General features: G+C 37.2%; 1 protein-coding gene across 1 annotated transcript in view; it reads right to left on the bottom strand.

Moving 5' to 3' along the window:
- Positions 1-3,097: 3,097 nt before the first annotated feature.
- SPATA6 (spermatogenesis associated 6) overlaps positions 3,098-14,393 on the bottom strand; it is a gene marked incomplete at its 3' end in the record, with an annotated part of 36,670 nt that continues 25,374 nt past the window's right edge. The window contains 3 exon segments of the mRNA XM_084290751.1: positions 3,098-3,278; positions 6,945-7,033; positions 9,710-9,809. Coding sequence (XP_084146877.1) covers positions 3,098-3,278; positions 6,945-7,033; positions 9,710-9,809 — 370 coding nt within the window.

Below are 14,393 nucleotides of genomic sequence, written 5' to 3'. Positions count from 1 at the left end.
AAGTGCACTAATTCTCTCTTAATCTAGCCCATTATTACTAGACTCAAGTAGGTAGCTTTCCTTCAGAAGGTAAAACGATGAGCGTGGAGTTACACCATCCCACTGTCACTAACAGACCACTTTGGGGAAGGAAAAAAGTGGGAATGAGCATAAAAAAATGCTATTTAAAACTCCACTCAGGAGGCTAGAAATGTGCATTTGATAGAAGTGATTTAAATTGTATTAGAAGGCAAGGTGCACTAAACAATTACAGTTTATTACTACACTGCTTTGCTGCCTGAACCTATACTTATCACACACTGCAGTAGCAAAGGAGCAGCAGTGCTCAGTGCACTTGAGCTATATGCGTATTAATAGAAGAGGTAGCTAAGGAAACAGGGAAGGGGCCAAAAGCTTTAAACAACCAAGTGGCCTGAAGATTTTATGGACAGATAGTGTACTTCAGGACTTAAGTCACATTTCATAGAAAAAATTTCCATTAACTAACGGGATTTCCAGCACATTGCTTGGAAAAGCACTGTGCCATATCACAGCATATAAGCTGTGGAATGACTCTGACCCAAGAGGGAAACACATATCCTGCAGCAGCTGACTCAGAAAGGCATACACACCATCTCCCTCTGCAGCTGGAGCAGGGCCAACACTCATGATCTATCTGCTTCATTTGTTGCTACACTGCCTTCAAAGGCTTCAGTGACAATATTCATGCTGGTCAGAATTCAATATATGACACTTTCTTCTTTTTCTCCTATCTAGTTTTAGCCTTTGATGGAAGAAGAAAGGTTGCCGTATTACTGTATGCTTTGCTTCTTTAGTTAGGGGAATTAAACAATATACCCCCCTGCTTCTGGACCCCTCAGAAATCTTACCTTGGTTTTCTACTTTGGCCTCCAACCTCCCTCATCATGTCTTGAATTCAAGGCAACTTGCATCCTTACTCCTTCACACAAAAAAAACCCCAAAGCCTCAGCATTCAGCCTCCTACACGTTGAGCTAATTGGATTAAAGTTTGCAATGCTGGATTGCCAAGGAGGGAAAAAACAAACAGTACTTCCCTATCATAGAATGAGATGAGGCCAAAGGGGAGAACCATCCTTTAGAAGACAGTAACTTTCATTAAGCTGTGACACCAGCAAGGGCAAACACAGATAATATTGAATGAAAACTGGGTCATCATGAGAAGAACAGCAAATCTTTAAGGCTCAAACACATACAGGAAACTGCAGCAACTTTCAGATTTCAGATTTTAATTTTAAGCTAAAAGGTTGGAAAATTCTCTCTCAGAATATTCTGTGCCTATTTAGGAACCATTTGGATATATTTATTTTCATATGCAGCAAGAAAAACTCTTCCTTTATGGACTACTAAAGAGTAGGAACATACTAATGAATGCATACCAGGTACTGGTAGCACAATACAGCCATCATGCCTTCAGTGGCATGGCTTGGGTAAGTTTTATTTTGCAAAACTGCAAAAAAAGTATACTAATTCATAGCATGCCTCAACACTTATCCATAAGACTGTGCAGCTAATGCCCTTTGAAAGCAGTAATGTGCTAAATGGCATCAGGGACAGGAAGTTATCAGTGTTAATCCACTTCAACTGGTTTAACTGCTACAAGGAATAGAAATGTCTATATGGAAGACACTTCCTCTGAGAGTCCCCTTTCCTGAAACAGAAGCACACAGCCTTTCAATGTGCTTTCCCACTAGCATAATTGCTCACCAACTGCTTTCTCAAATCAATTATGTTGTCTCAGCATTAAAGGATAGAAGGCAGAGTAGACCAACTTTTTGTTTATCTTTGCATGCTGGCAGGTTACAGTCAGATGTTCTGCCATCTGTACTGCAAGCTTTATCCTTTATCCAATCCTAACAGGTAATATGGCATTGGTGTAACTGAATCTGTTCGCTCAGTCAGGGAAGGAGCCAGAATAGGCATTTGTTTTCCCCCCCCCCCATTCTAAAAGGAAGCAGGAGATGGACACTCTTGCCCTTTTAAAACATTCTGCTTTTCAATAGATGGGCAATTTGCCCTGGTCTGCTAATGTGGGATCTGTTCAATGCAAGGCTGAAAAGGTTCCATCCCTGGGGAAAGCATTGAACTGCTGATGAACATTTGGTGGCCTTTAGCAAAAAGGATGCGATTTTTGCCAACAGGATCCCAGCAGGCTGGGAAGGACAGGCTCCAAATTAGGTGGGATTGTGATGCAGGAACTTCAGAAAGCCCGTACTGGGTATACAAGCTTGCTGGCTAGCTCCAGTCTTTCCCCCTCCCCACTCATTTCCTATCTGTATTTTTAAAAATCACAAGTATAATGGTAAATGTCATGACTGCACTCAAGAAAACCTAGAAACTTTCAAACACATAGGGTATGTGAAGACAACTTTTCTTCTGATACAAAGATCTGGGTGGGTTTCTTTTAAAATTTGACATTATTTGAAAATTTGTGATTAAAGGTGCTTGAAACTACTTTGAAAGCATATCTGTAGGTCAGTATCAGAGTTTTCTTTCCACTTTTCTCAAAAATAAACAATCCAAACCCAATTTTCTAGAAAACCATTCCAATTCCCTCTTTCCCAGAGCAGACGCTTTTATATCAACACTTGCATTTGCCTCCCCCTCAGACACCCTCTCTGAACACTGGGACATATTGCTTCTTCAACCAATTCTATTTATGTTACTGAACAGATTTAATTATTTAAATAATAATTGACTGCAGCTGAAACCTGACTTATGTCAGGCAGGAATGTCCAACAGACCTATTTGTCTTCAAATGACTATTTTCTGATAGTCTCAAAGGAGCAACACCATCTTAATTAACTGTGGAGGGGCTTTGTACTTTTTTTTTGGCTTTGTACTTTTTTTTTTTATTAGGGAGGAGGTGTTGCTCCTGATAATGATGCAGGGGGTAGTGGGGTGCATATGGTTCTGCTAATAGCATTCAAGTGGCAACCCAGGCCAAAACCCCATTTCTCCAAAAGCCTGCCCAGACATAATTATACCTTAAAAATAGAGTACAAATATTTGTCACATAAAAATTGTTTTCGTAAGAAATATCAACATTGTGTACTGTGCATTTCCAGCTAGATTGCTATCAGGAGTGTGGTTTTTGGTCTGAAACAATGCCAGAAGCTTTTCGGTACATGTTTCTGTATATTTTCTCGAGACTGTCTTCAAAGATTGCTCTGTGAGACTTCCCTTTGTATACAGCTGCACGACTGGACCAGTATTCACCATTATCCAATGGAACAGTGGTGTTCCGCTGCACTGGTGAACTGTCAACACAAAGAAGATATAAAATAACGATCAAATCAAGATAAGAGGAAACAGACGTACAAATCCAAATGCAGAAGCAGAAATCCAAATGTAAAGCTGCTAACCACAGATTACCTTTCAAAGACAGAAATAAAAACTGCACTGCAGCTACATCTAAGAAATGGAAACCCACCTTACGTTATTCATTCACACAAATTCTCCCCCACCTATCCTTGTGGACTTGGCAATACCTCCCAAATAAAAAGAGAATTACTTCTAAAAGAGCATGCAGTCATTTTGCTGTATTTTGACAGGCAGTGTGACTAGGCACTGAGCCTATGCAAGAGCAACACAGTAGGATTGCTGTGTCCTTTGAAGGTCAAAATGTAACCACAAGCAGCTATTTCAATATGAAGACAATCTATCAGAGGTATATTAAATTACTGTGGTTGCAGCTGTAAAGTGGTCTATCGGAAGCATCTTGGATTAAGTATTCTATGAAACACATTATGATATAATGGCAATCGGGTGTTCCTTCCCCACCCCATCTTATGTGTCACTGTTTTAATACCAAACACAGTCTCATAGTTTAGTTGCTTTGAGATATTATTTCCTTTATCTATAAAGTGAAATTTATTCTCTGAAAATCATTGCAAAACACTGCCAAATCTGAAGTGTGTATAGCTAAACTTCATGATTGTTTGCTTCTCTTGAGACTTTCAAAGAAAGAGATTGTGTTATATAACGAAAGGAGTTATTTTACTGTAATAAAGTATGAAACAGATGAAAAATCATCAGCAGAAAATGACTACTAAAGTGACATTTTTCACATCTGCTTGGAGATTTAGGCACCTATGACACTTAAAGATTAGAACTGAGTTATCTTCAGCCTTTCACAAAGGCTCTCAGTCTACAAAAAGAAACCAAAAATATGAAGCTTGTGGTGACCATCTTCCCTTAGGAAATGAAATACATTTCACAGAGATGTATATAACAAAATGTAAAACTTATCATTTATTAATCTACTATGGTCAAACCAATCCTCAAAACTTTGTCCTCAAGTTCATATCAATAAACATGCATGACAAGAAGGAATGCTTGTGTCAAAGGACACACAAATATACTTGCAGCTAGCTCCATTAAAACATAAGGTTTTCATTTTAAGAAGGGAAAATGGTGAGGTAAGAAAAGGAAAATCAGCATCATCGTTTTTTTAAACTCACATTTCCAAGATTCTCTCTCTCCTATAGAAAACAAAAGTAGTATTATGGTGGTATCAATCTATACCCCATAAAACAACAAAATCTCTAAGTGACTCCAATATTAAAGAGGAAGAAAGGTCACCTTCATGCTTTTCAAAAAAATAAAAATAAAGCCCCGACATTTTAAGTCAGTCAACAGCACAAGGAAAATTTAAACCTGCTTATCATCCTGGAGAGGGTGATCTGTGCTCTACAGCTTGGACACAATGAAACCAACCTACCAAACAGCAAAATCAATAGAAAAGTTATATAGGCCTGTGTTAAATGTAGACAAGTCAATACTCTGGAGACCCATCAACAGTTGAACTTTTACCTCCTCCTTTTGGCAGTTTGTGTTACCTCAGTTCTGACTAAGAATTTTCAGTCTGACAAATAAGCCTGGCACTGGGAGCAGCACTTGCAACTACACAATAAGCAGCTTTGCATCATTCTTCTTAGAATCCATTTCCTGTATTGAGCCTTGTACTTTCATTTCCTACTAAAGGCAGAATCTACATAGAGACACTCAAAACCCAACTTTTTACTACAGTAAAAAAGTCTCAAAGAACAATAGCAACTTTCACAAATTCCTAATGCTGTTTCTGAAAAAAGAATTAAGTGTGTGTGTGCATGCATTTCCCATTAGCCAGACCTTGCACATGAGATGTTTAGCGCTAGTGTGGACATAGATACAACCAACCTAGAGAAGAGTCCCTCTCCTATCTCAGCTGGAAACCAACTGACAACCTGAGCTAAGCAATCTGGGAATTACACTCACAAATCATATTAACAGCAGGATTTCTGCACGCAACTCCCTGCTCTGAAATACCTGTCATATGCTTTTGTTCCGTCATACATCTCCTTTAAGAGTCCCAGAAGTTCTTTTCTGAGTGAATCATATACTAAATATTTCACAAAACATGGACCTTTTCCTTGCTCCCAGTGGTTTTCAATCATCTGCTTTACTGCCAACATTTGGTCGACAGTACCATGTCCTTCTATGAACTCTTTCTCTGTCCTTGTATCCTGTTTATGAGCACTGTGGCAAACACTTGGCAATCAGACTGTCCTCGAGTCTTTTTATTTCTCACCCTTCAGTGAATGGGATTAGTGCTGCTGGCCTCTAAACCCAAGGACCGGTCCTTTCCCAAGCTGAGTGCCACATTTTATATCCCCATCACTTCTTGATTCTCTAGTATTAGGATTTGTTTCTTCTTTTTTCATAGTCTGCAGTCTCAGCATCAATCTCAAACTCCCAAAGCTGCCTCAAAACAAAAACTTGCACTTTCTCTCTCAGAAACATCTCCTACACAATTTAATTGCAGCAGCTGTCAGGACAAAGGATAAGGTAGCAAAAAGGCTACATGCAGAATACAGGACCAAGCACAGGAACAGAAAAACTAACAACTTCACTTTCTGTAAAAATCTAAGACTTCCTAGATCCCTTGAACAGCAGTGACCACAACTTACAGGAATTAAAAAAAGCCAATAAATAGATGAACTCTTTGGAGTTTACTAATCTCAAGCAGAAGTTTACTATGCTATGCATAATGAACTAACCCTCTTTTTGTTGGTATACAGTGGTGATTTGGGAAGCCTATGTTATAAAATACTGTATCACTTTAATTATTAAAATAATTTTTTTAAATGTCAAACAATCTCTAATTTAGCACCACATTTCTAGGATTTTGTCTTAATATAAAGAAAAATGGAGAATCCATACAACCCTAAATGCTTTGCATTGCTTCGTATCTTTCTTCGAACAAGTATCCCAAATGTTCTACAAAATACTGTGCACATACATAGAGAACATCAGGACTGATAACTTCTACAGAAGTCAAATACCAAAATATTCTGTGTCTTAAGTAAATATTAAAATAAAAACCTAGATATGTGAGGAGCACACACTATAATTAACCCGTATAAACAAGGTTTTCAAAATGTCTTCTGAAATACAAAACACCGAATCACTAGACCATTTATGTATTTGCATTTTTTTTTTTTTTTAAGATGCTTCTCTTTTACAGCATGTGTTTTGGAAAAAAACACACCCAAAAGCCTTATTACTAAGTAAGTTTCAATTTATTTTTGCATTCCCATAATTTTAATGAAAGATCACCAAATAGATATTTTTAAAGTTACGTGTACGCTCTGGCTTATAAAATCCAACAACTACTGCCCATGGATCATTTTTATGACCAAGCCCAGTGCTAAAATCAGAATTTTATGAAGACTATACTGACAGTTCCAAACACCATGAAAGGTATGATGATAATTAACTGTATTTTGCTTTTAGGTGAAAAAGCTTGCTAGGACTAACTCCTACGGAAGCCTTTTCCCAGTGCAATATAACAGCTCAAAATAGGAAGAGAAATTTTTAGCTAAATTTAAAGGGCAATATCGTGAGTATGACTGTTCTCTCCTGGTCAGAGAGAAACTCCATACCTGCTCTGCAGTTCACTCATGGATAAGTGTGCTTTATGAGAAGAGTCTCTTGTCTTAGTCATGTCTCCTTTTGATGAGTTACTTTCATTCTAAAAAAAAAAAAAAAAAAAAGCACACCAGAAAATCAAATTCTCATTACCTTGGTTTCTGATTACAATGATCTCATTTCAAAAATACATTCTTTCCACTTAGAAAACTATTAAAGTGCTTACATTTCATGGGGGAGAAAGGGACAAAGTGTAATGAGCCAAATGCCATTTATGAACACTTTTAATTAAGTTCAGCACAACTCAGCTAATATTTTTCAGGTAATAAACTGGAAAGAATTTCTAGACATTGTAGATCTAAAGAACCATGCAGACAGCATAAGCTTCAATAATCCCCCCAAACACGTGGGTTAAATACTATGAAACCTACAAGAAACAAAAGGAAAGCAGTGAGCAACAGAAGAGGGGGAAAAGAGAACCAAAAAAGAACCCTAATCAATTAACAACTTTTGTAATGAGCTACTGTTATCCATATCATGGATTTTACCAAGTAGAAGCGTTTCTATCTATCCAAATACATCCATGCCATACACAGGGCTAAGAACATGCTTACCCAACATTAAAAATAAGTTTAAAAAATATACCAAAGGATCCTTCAGCGGCATTCTTAACAGTTGCTAAGAAGCAATCTGACCTTCGAAATACTATCTAGATATTAATAAACCCATATTTGGCCTCTTAAGTAAGCACGAAACGAAACACTTCATTTGAAGCAAGCCAGTTGCCCACCTGAGACAGGATGGTAGAAATTCCATCCACACTCAACCACACTCAAGCTAATGTGGACGGAGAAGACACTACTTAAGAGATGGTATTAAGTGATGCTTTTAGCAGAAGCTAATAGCTGCAAAGATCAGTAAACAAAATCATCTTTCACACTACATCACAAATAATTGGAAAAAGAGCATGCAATTAAAATAATTAAACTTGTTGGTAACACAAAACTTGAAGAAAAGACAGTAAAGACAGTGGTAGATGGCAATCAGATGCAGAATAAGCTGCATAGCAGGAGCATGGGTGTGAAAAAAGCTAACAATTTATTGTGGTGAAATACAAAGGTAATGTGTGTGTTTGTAAACAGGAAAACTCTTCCTTCGACAGTCACAGACTATAAAGCACCGAGTAGAGGAAATGGGGTACAGTGGTAAATAAAACTGCAGAATTTGCCTGAGGCAAATTATGTTCTGGAAAGCAAAGAACGATGGAAACATTATGATACTGTCAGAATGTCACAGTGGAAAGCTACAGTGGACACCCTAAGGAATCTGCAGCAGAGCTCCAGTCACACTATTTTTACAGAGCACTATGGAAACTAAATTTTGGAAAACACAGATGGATGCTTCTGGGAAAGGTTGTTTAGCATTATGTTCTTTGGAATAGAAAAGAGTAAGAGATACTTTGTAAACTCCCAAAGTTTGGAAGAGGATCCAAACCAGAGCCAAAAATCTACTCACCCCATTGTGTGCACTTCCTTTGCTACTCCCTCACTTTCAAGATGACCCATTTACCTCATCCATCCACTGCATAACAATGCAGCCTGGATTTTGGGCCTCAATGGAAGTAGACCTGATTTTAAACTAAGTAAACAGGGAATTCAGAGCCAAGGTTCTTTGGTATATCATGCTGCAACAGACTAAGAAAACAACCTTCTTTTACTGCCCCAGACATCTGCCAGGAGTTTACTGTAGTCTCTGAAGTCATTGCCTCCCAGCCAGTACAGTTCAAACATCAAATTAGTGTTACATCTACTTTTTCTGCATTGAACTTTGAGGTGGGCAAGGCTCTCACACTCTTCATCACACTTCCCACTGATGTAGTAAACTCTGGCAGAGGGGTAAGATGGACAGCTGGGGACGATACTGACTTAAAACTGCAGCAACCTTTGAAGGCAGATTTCTGTCAACATTCCTTTTTCTACAAGGAGAAACTGAAGCAAACGATCTTTCCCCACTTTGAGTAACTCATCTCTCTTTGAACCGATCAATAACATCGGTGTGGTAGATTGTCAGACAAAAATAATTTCATCAGAGCTCCTTATCTTAATCTTACCTACTCACATCCTTATATCCTTTTACCTTACCTTTCCTTTACCCCCTCTCACACTTAAGACCTTAAGTTCTCTGCAGATGGACAATCCTGTCATTCAACTTGTACAACGCTTTGCTCAGGGAGATACTGTACCACAACTGAGTTTCTCAAAATCACAGTAGCAAAAACTGCTATCTGACTAAAATTACACTTCAAAATTCCATCAGCCTCAAGGACAAAAATATTCTGGTCCCAGGCATGGCCTCATTAGATTTCATCGAAAGCCACATAATTAGGAGGGAAAAAAAGCACGCATTTGAAGCATAATATTAGCTCTACAGACAGCTGGACACAAGCAGCTGTTGATGTGCAGCTGCACAACATGTTAAGCCCTTCATGTACTTTAATAGAGCTCCAACATATTTTTTGGTTAAACTGAAAGCAGGGGAACCAGATAAAAAGAAAATTTAATTGTCCTCTATACCCTATGAGGAGGCCACCTTTCTCTAAAGGGTCCACATGAGGAGGCCACTGAAACCAGCATGAAAAAGTTCAGCTTATGTACTGAATTCCCATTTCTACAATGAAGTTTGCCTGAAAAGACATCATAACAGATCCAAGACTGTAAGCACAATCGTCTTCCTCAACCATCTTGGAGAAAAGAAAGTATTTAGTTTGAGTCAAACTTACAAATACTAGGCGCTGTCTAGCACAGTGTGTCCTTAAGATATTTTTCACTCTTTTATGGATCTCATCTCCATTTGCTGGTGGAGGACAATGAGAGTTAAATCTGCAAGAGGAAGAGGAAAAACAAAGAAATATTTCCTTGTTGAAAAGCTCCAACTTGCTTTTCACTCTGATTTTTTTTTTTTTAAATTATGAAGCATGCATTACTTCTGTCTATTTGGAACATATACAATGTCTGGATTTGATTCTTTTTGTCCTCTGGGGTACAAGTAAAGAAACATTTTGAAGTACTGCATAAACAACATGCATCCACAATTCCAGTATAAGATACAAAGCACAGAAAATGTTGATGATTTTGTAACTTGAGTAATATTTCTGTAATGCCTGTATTGTCCCTACAGAACAGAAAAGCTATACAGTTATTCTATTCCCAGTGATCAGGCTTCATTTTTCGCTTTTTAAAGGAAGTATTACACACATGAAATTCTTTTCACTGAAATAAATCAACAGGAAGATAACCCCAATGTGTGCAAACAGGAAAGCCTATGGAGTTCAAAAACAGCAAATTCACAATCTTTATTCCACATGATGGAAAGTTGTGAAGTTTACATTAAAAAACAGGTAGTTTCCTTGATATGGGTGATTTAAAACCCAATACTCTGAGATTTTATTCTTTATTCTTTTATATTTTGCAGCACTTCCCCCCCCAGTTTATACAAAGAAGCCTTCAATCTTCTCAGCAAGTTCAGAAGCTGGCAGAAATTACCTAATAGTCTTAGAATAACTACTGATAAGGGAGGCACACAAGATTTTAAGAATAGGATAATTTACACGCCAATCTCCAGACTTTAGTACACTCAAACATGTATTATCAAAACAAACCAACCAACAAATACAGAGATGAGATCAACATCTAAAATAGATTCACTGGAGAAAAGGGAGCGTGAGATTGAGTAAGTAAACTTTTCATCCGAGTGAACAGAAACAAGGCACTAAATCAAGAATGTGCATCTTCACTTCAATGTTTCCTAACATCCAAGAAGTTGATTTGCATGAAGAAAATAAAAAGTCATGATATGTTTTTTATTAAAACTCATGCTAAGATATATATGGGTCACTAGCCAAGCAGCCAGCTGTAGATCAGCCCCAGATTGTGTAATTTGATCCAATGGAAAAACACCCAGCAGCAAGACTGGTGGCCATACTCTGGGTGGATTACGAGCACAAGAAATGTGGACAGTCTTTAATAGTTGGCTTCACAAATTCAGTGCAGCAGAGAAACATCATGACTCTGGACCTTGATTCTACATGGGGCTCTGGAGGGGTTTGTGGGACTGGAAATGCCTTTTGATCTTTACTCTCCAAGTTTATCACACTCCCTGACCCTCTTCCCTCTGAAGATCTCAGCCTGGTCATATCAAGCTTGGTTTACCTTATCTAACTTCCAGAAAATCTCATTACTACTAAGAAACAGTACAGTTCCTTCCAAAAAGGACAAACCAAATATACATTGAAAGTCTTAGTCCAAAACATGTTACTTGGCAACATGAAAAGTAATGGAAACAGGATCTTGAAAATGGGAAGTGCCAGGCTGACTTGAGTAATGCAGACAGGGCTGGGAACACCTTAAAACCTTTTGGATGATTCTTTCTGTTATCAGAGATTAAAAATGTGCCCTGAAAGTGACTAATTCTCTGCTTTCACATAAGCTTCTTCTATTTTCTTGTACCTAGTTAACTTACACACTCATTTATTATTGCTTACCTTTCCAAAATCTCTCTAAACACCCCCAATATTTTCAGCCCATTTATGAGTTTCCTTAAATCAAATCATCCATTTCTGAATGCTTCTGTTTTTCTCCAATAAAGGATGCCAATAAATGGCAGAATATTGGAAGAATGAATCATACAATCTATAGGGGGATGTATTTTCCATACTTCTGATGACATTTAACATTGCTGTTATAACCAGCTTTGTGAAAATCCTTGCCTGTAATGACCCACAGATGAACATTCATATTAGAATCCTGAACATTTACAATTAATTTAAAACCCAACAGCACGTATGGCAAATCCATATTGTTCAATTCTTTTGCATACTAGAATGTAACGATCTGTTGCATTAAAAGATCTCATAATTTTTCCGAAAAGAAAGGAAAGCGGTTTGTAAATTTCTGTTAAGAGAGAAAAGCACTGTCTTTAAAGAAATAGAGGCCTAAACCACTTAACAGGCAGGAATATATATTTCCTTAACACAGTCAAATACAGTTTGATGTACAGCATTACAAGGCAAGTGCTGTATCACTGGCAGTTTTTGAAAAATAAAAGAAAACCAAACCCTGCACGCCTGCTAAAACACACTACTTAAATAAATCGTATCAGGCAGGAATCAAGAAACTCCAAAAAACATCTTAAGATGTCCTATGGGCCCTTACAAACACTAACACGAAGGGAATTCTGAAATGCATGTTTAAAAATCTGCATTCTAGGTGCAGTAATAGGAACTCATTTCCCATTTAACAAATAAAAGCTAGACTCTATAACTCCAGAAGTTATGGCATTTCCCTCTTATTTATACAGCAGCTGCTGTTCTTCCAACATTCAAGTTGCTGGAGCTGAGAAGTTGGAATAGATTGCCGTGGGGAAATAAATTTTATGAAATTCCTATGTAAGATTTCAGATCATTGATATTAATCTTAAATTTACAAATATCCTTGGAGACACATGTATTTACTTTTGAAAAAACGAAAGCCCAAGCTTGCGATTGTATTAATTTAGACAATATCTGACCATGTCTGCAAGAAGGAAATTTAAGTACTTAAATCAAGAACTATTAGATTTCTTTCTCCAGGTGATTTTATTGATCAATCCACTAGTGTGCGCTGTGGTATAAGAAATGTTAGCCACTCACACACATCCCAAATTTAATTTACAAAAAAAACTAGACCTTAAGTATGATTAAAAACAGTATCAGCTTATTTTTAATTAGTTTTGCTAGTATTGTCATTGTCTAATTTTAGTAATAACTATTAAGTCTTCGTCACATTTAAAGTCATAATGTTAATATTTACATCCACCAAACTGCACACTAACATGAAATCCTGCCTTGAAATGCAACACCCATAATCTGAAGTGAAACCTTTTTATGATATGCTAACTCCCCCATTGGAAACGTTTTATAAGAGAGGCTTTAAAGCACAGCTTCCTAAACTATAAATAAAGGGATTCCATTTGCCTAAAATGACCAATAATGTGTTTTTAAAATGACTAGCTATTTATTTATGTGATTAAGGTGTCAGTATTGTATTGCGATGTTGAAAGGCAAGTCATTTCATTTCAATGACTGTTTGTCCTGATAAACGAAATAAACTTCTACAGCTGTATTCTTTGTCATACTTTCAATTTTCCCTGGGACTTGCAAACATTCTGCAGTTACATCAGTTTAAATTGTTTATTGATTCCAATAGATTGTATAAACACTTTGGAAATATAGCTCAGTGACCTAGAAAAAGCCAGATCAATCAGAGAACTTCTCAAGATTAATTTCAAAGATGTTGTGTCGAGTACGATCAAGGAAACAGAACCATTTTCCCTTGTAATGTGACTAAAAGAATTTATTTTCTTTATGAGATAAGGATTTTTTTTTTTTTTTAAGGTCATGCAGACAACATCTACCTTGATAGAAAAAAAAAAGCAGCCAAGCACAGAGTCTAGATCTTGTGCTAAAGATCAAAGCTATTTTTGCATATAATTTTATCCATTAGGATGAAATACTCCATTACGAATACAAACAGGATATATCCAACCATATACTCTAGTTAAACAGCAGCTTGCATACTTGAGAGCAGTAATAAATAGGAATTTTCAAATGTCAGACAATCCAATCATTCACTTGCCCATAGTGAAAATGTTAATATCACATTTCAGCAGGAGATACTAATACATTTCATATCAGTAGAATTAATGCAAAAGCCTGCTGCAGAATATTTGCAATGCCTATCGTGACCCCTTCCCCCACCATCACACCTCCTAGCCTTGTGAACAACTCTGTGCATGTGGCCTCCATGAAGAATTCATCAGCTTCAAAGACACAGACTTCACGCTGAGCAAAACCACATACAAGGACAAACTAGCAGAGGACAGAAATCAATGAAGTACTGTAGTACCAGCTTCACAATTGGAGAGGACGCCACTGTAATTGGGGGCAAGGGGAAGGGAGAGAAAGAAATAACTCTTAAGCCAACAAAAAAGCCAACAACTACAAAATAAAACAACCTACAAGAACTTATGCATAGAACAAGAGAAATTTTCAGGAAACTCTAACGTAATTAACTCTGAAATGGAAAAAAAAAGTCATAGATTTTATATCCAAGTAGGTGTTTATACAGCATGCAGAGTAAGTAAAGAATTTATTTCACTTAAAAGGACATGAAGTAGTAATCTGTAAAATGAACATGGTTCTCAGTATACAGTGGTCTGGAACAGAAGCACAATAGAAAGGCTGAGCTACGCTTAATGAGTTTTACTGGTCTACTTGACAGAGGTTGCACTTTCGTTTTGCCTTCTCTGAAAATTTCTGATGGCTGTAAACCCCAGTGTAAACGCAACTATGCTGACAAAGTGTTGTATAAACTATATTGGTACATACTGTTCTGTGAATTGTAATGAAAGTGTAACAACATGAAAAT

The sequence above is a fragment of the Netta rufina genome, assembly GCF_964035555.1.
Source record: "Netta rufina genome assembly, chromosome: 8".
NCBI classification, from domain to species: Eukaryota; Metazoa; Chordata; class Aves; order Anseriformes; family Anatidae; genus Netta; species Netta rufina.
This window is presented reverse-complemented; position numbering and strand designations above follow the sequence as displayed.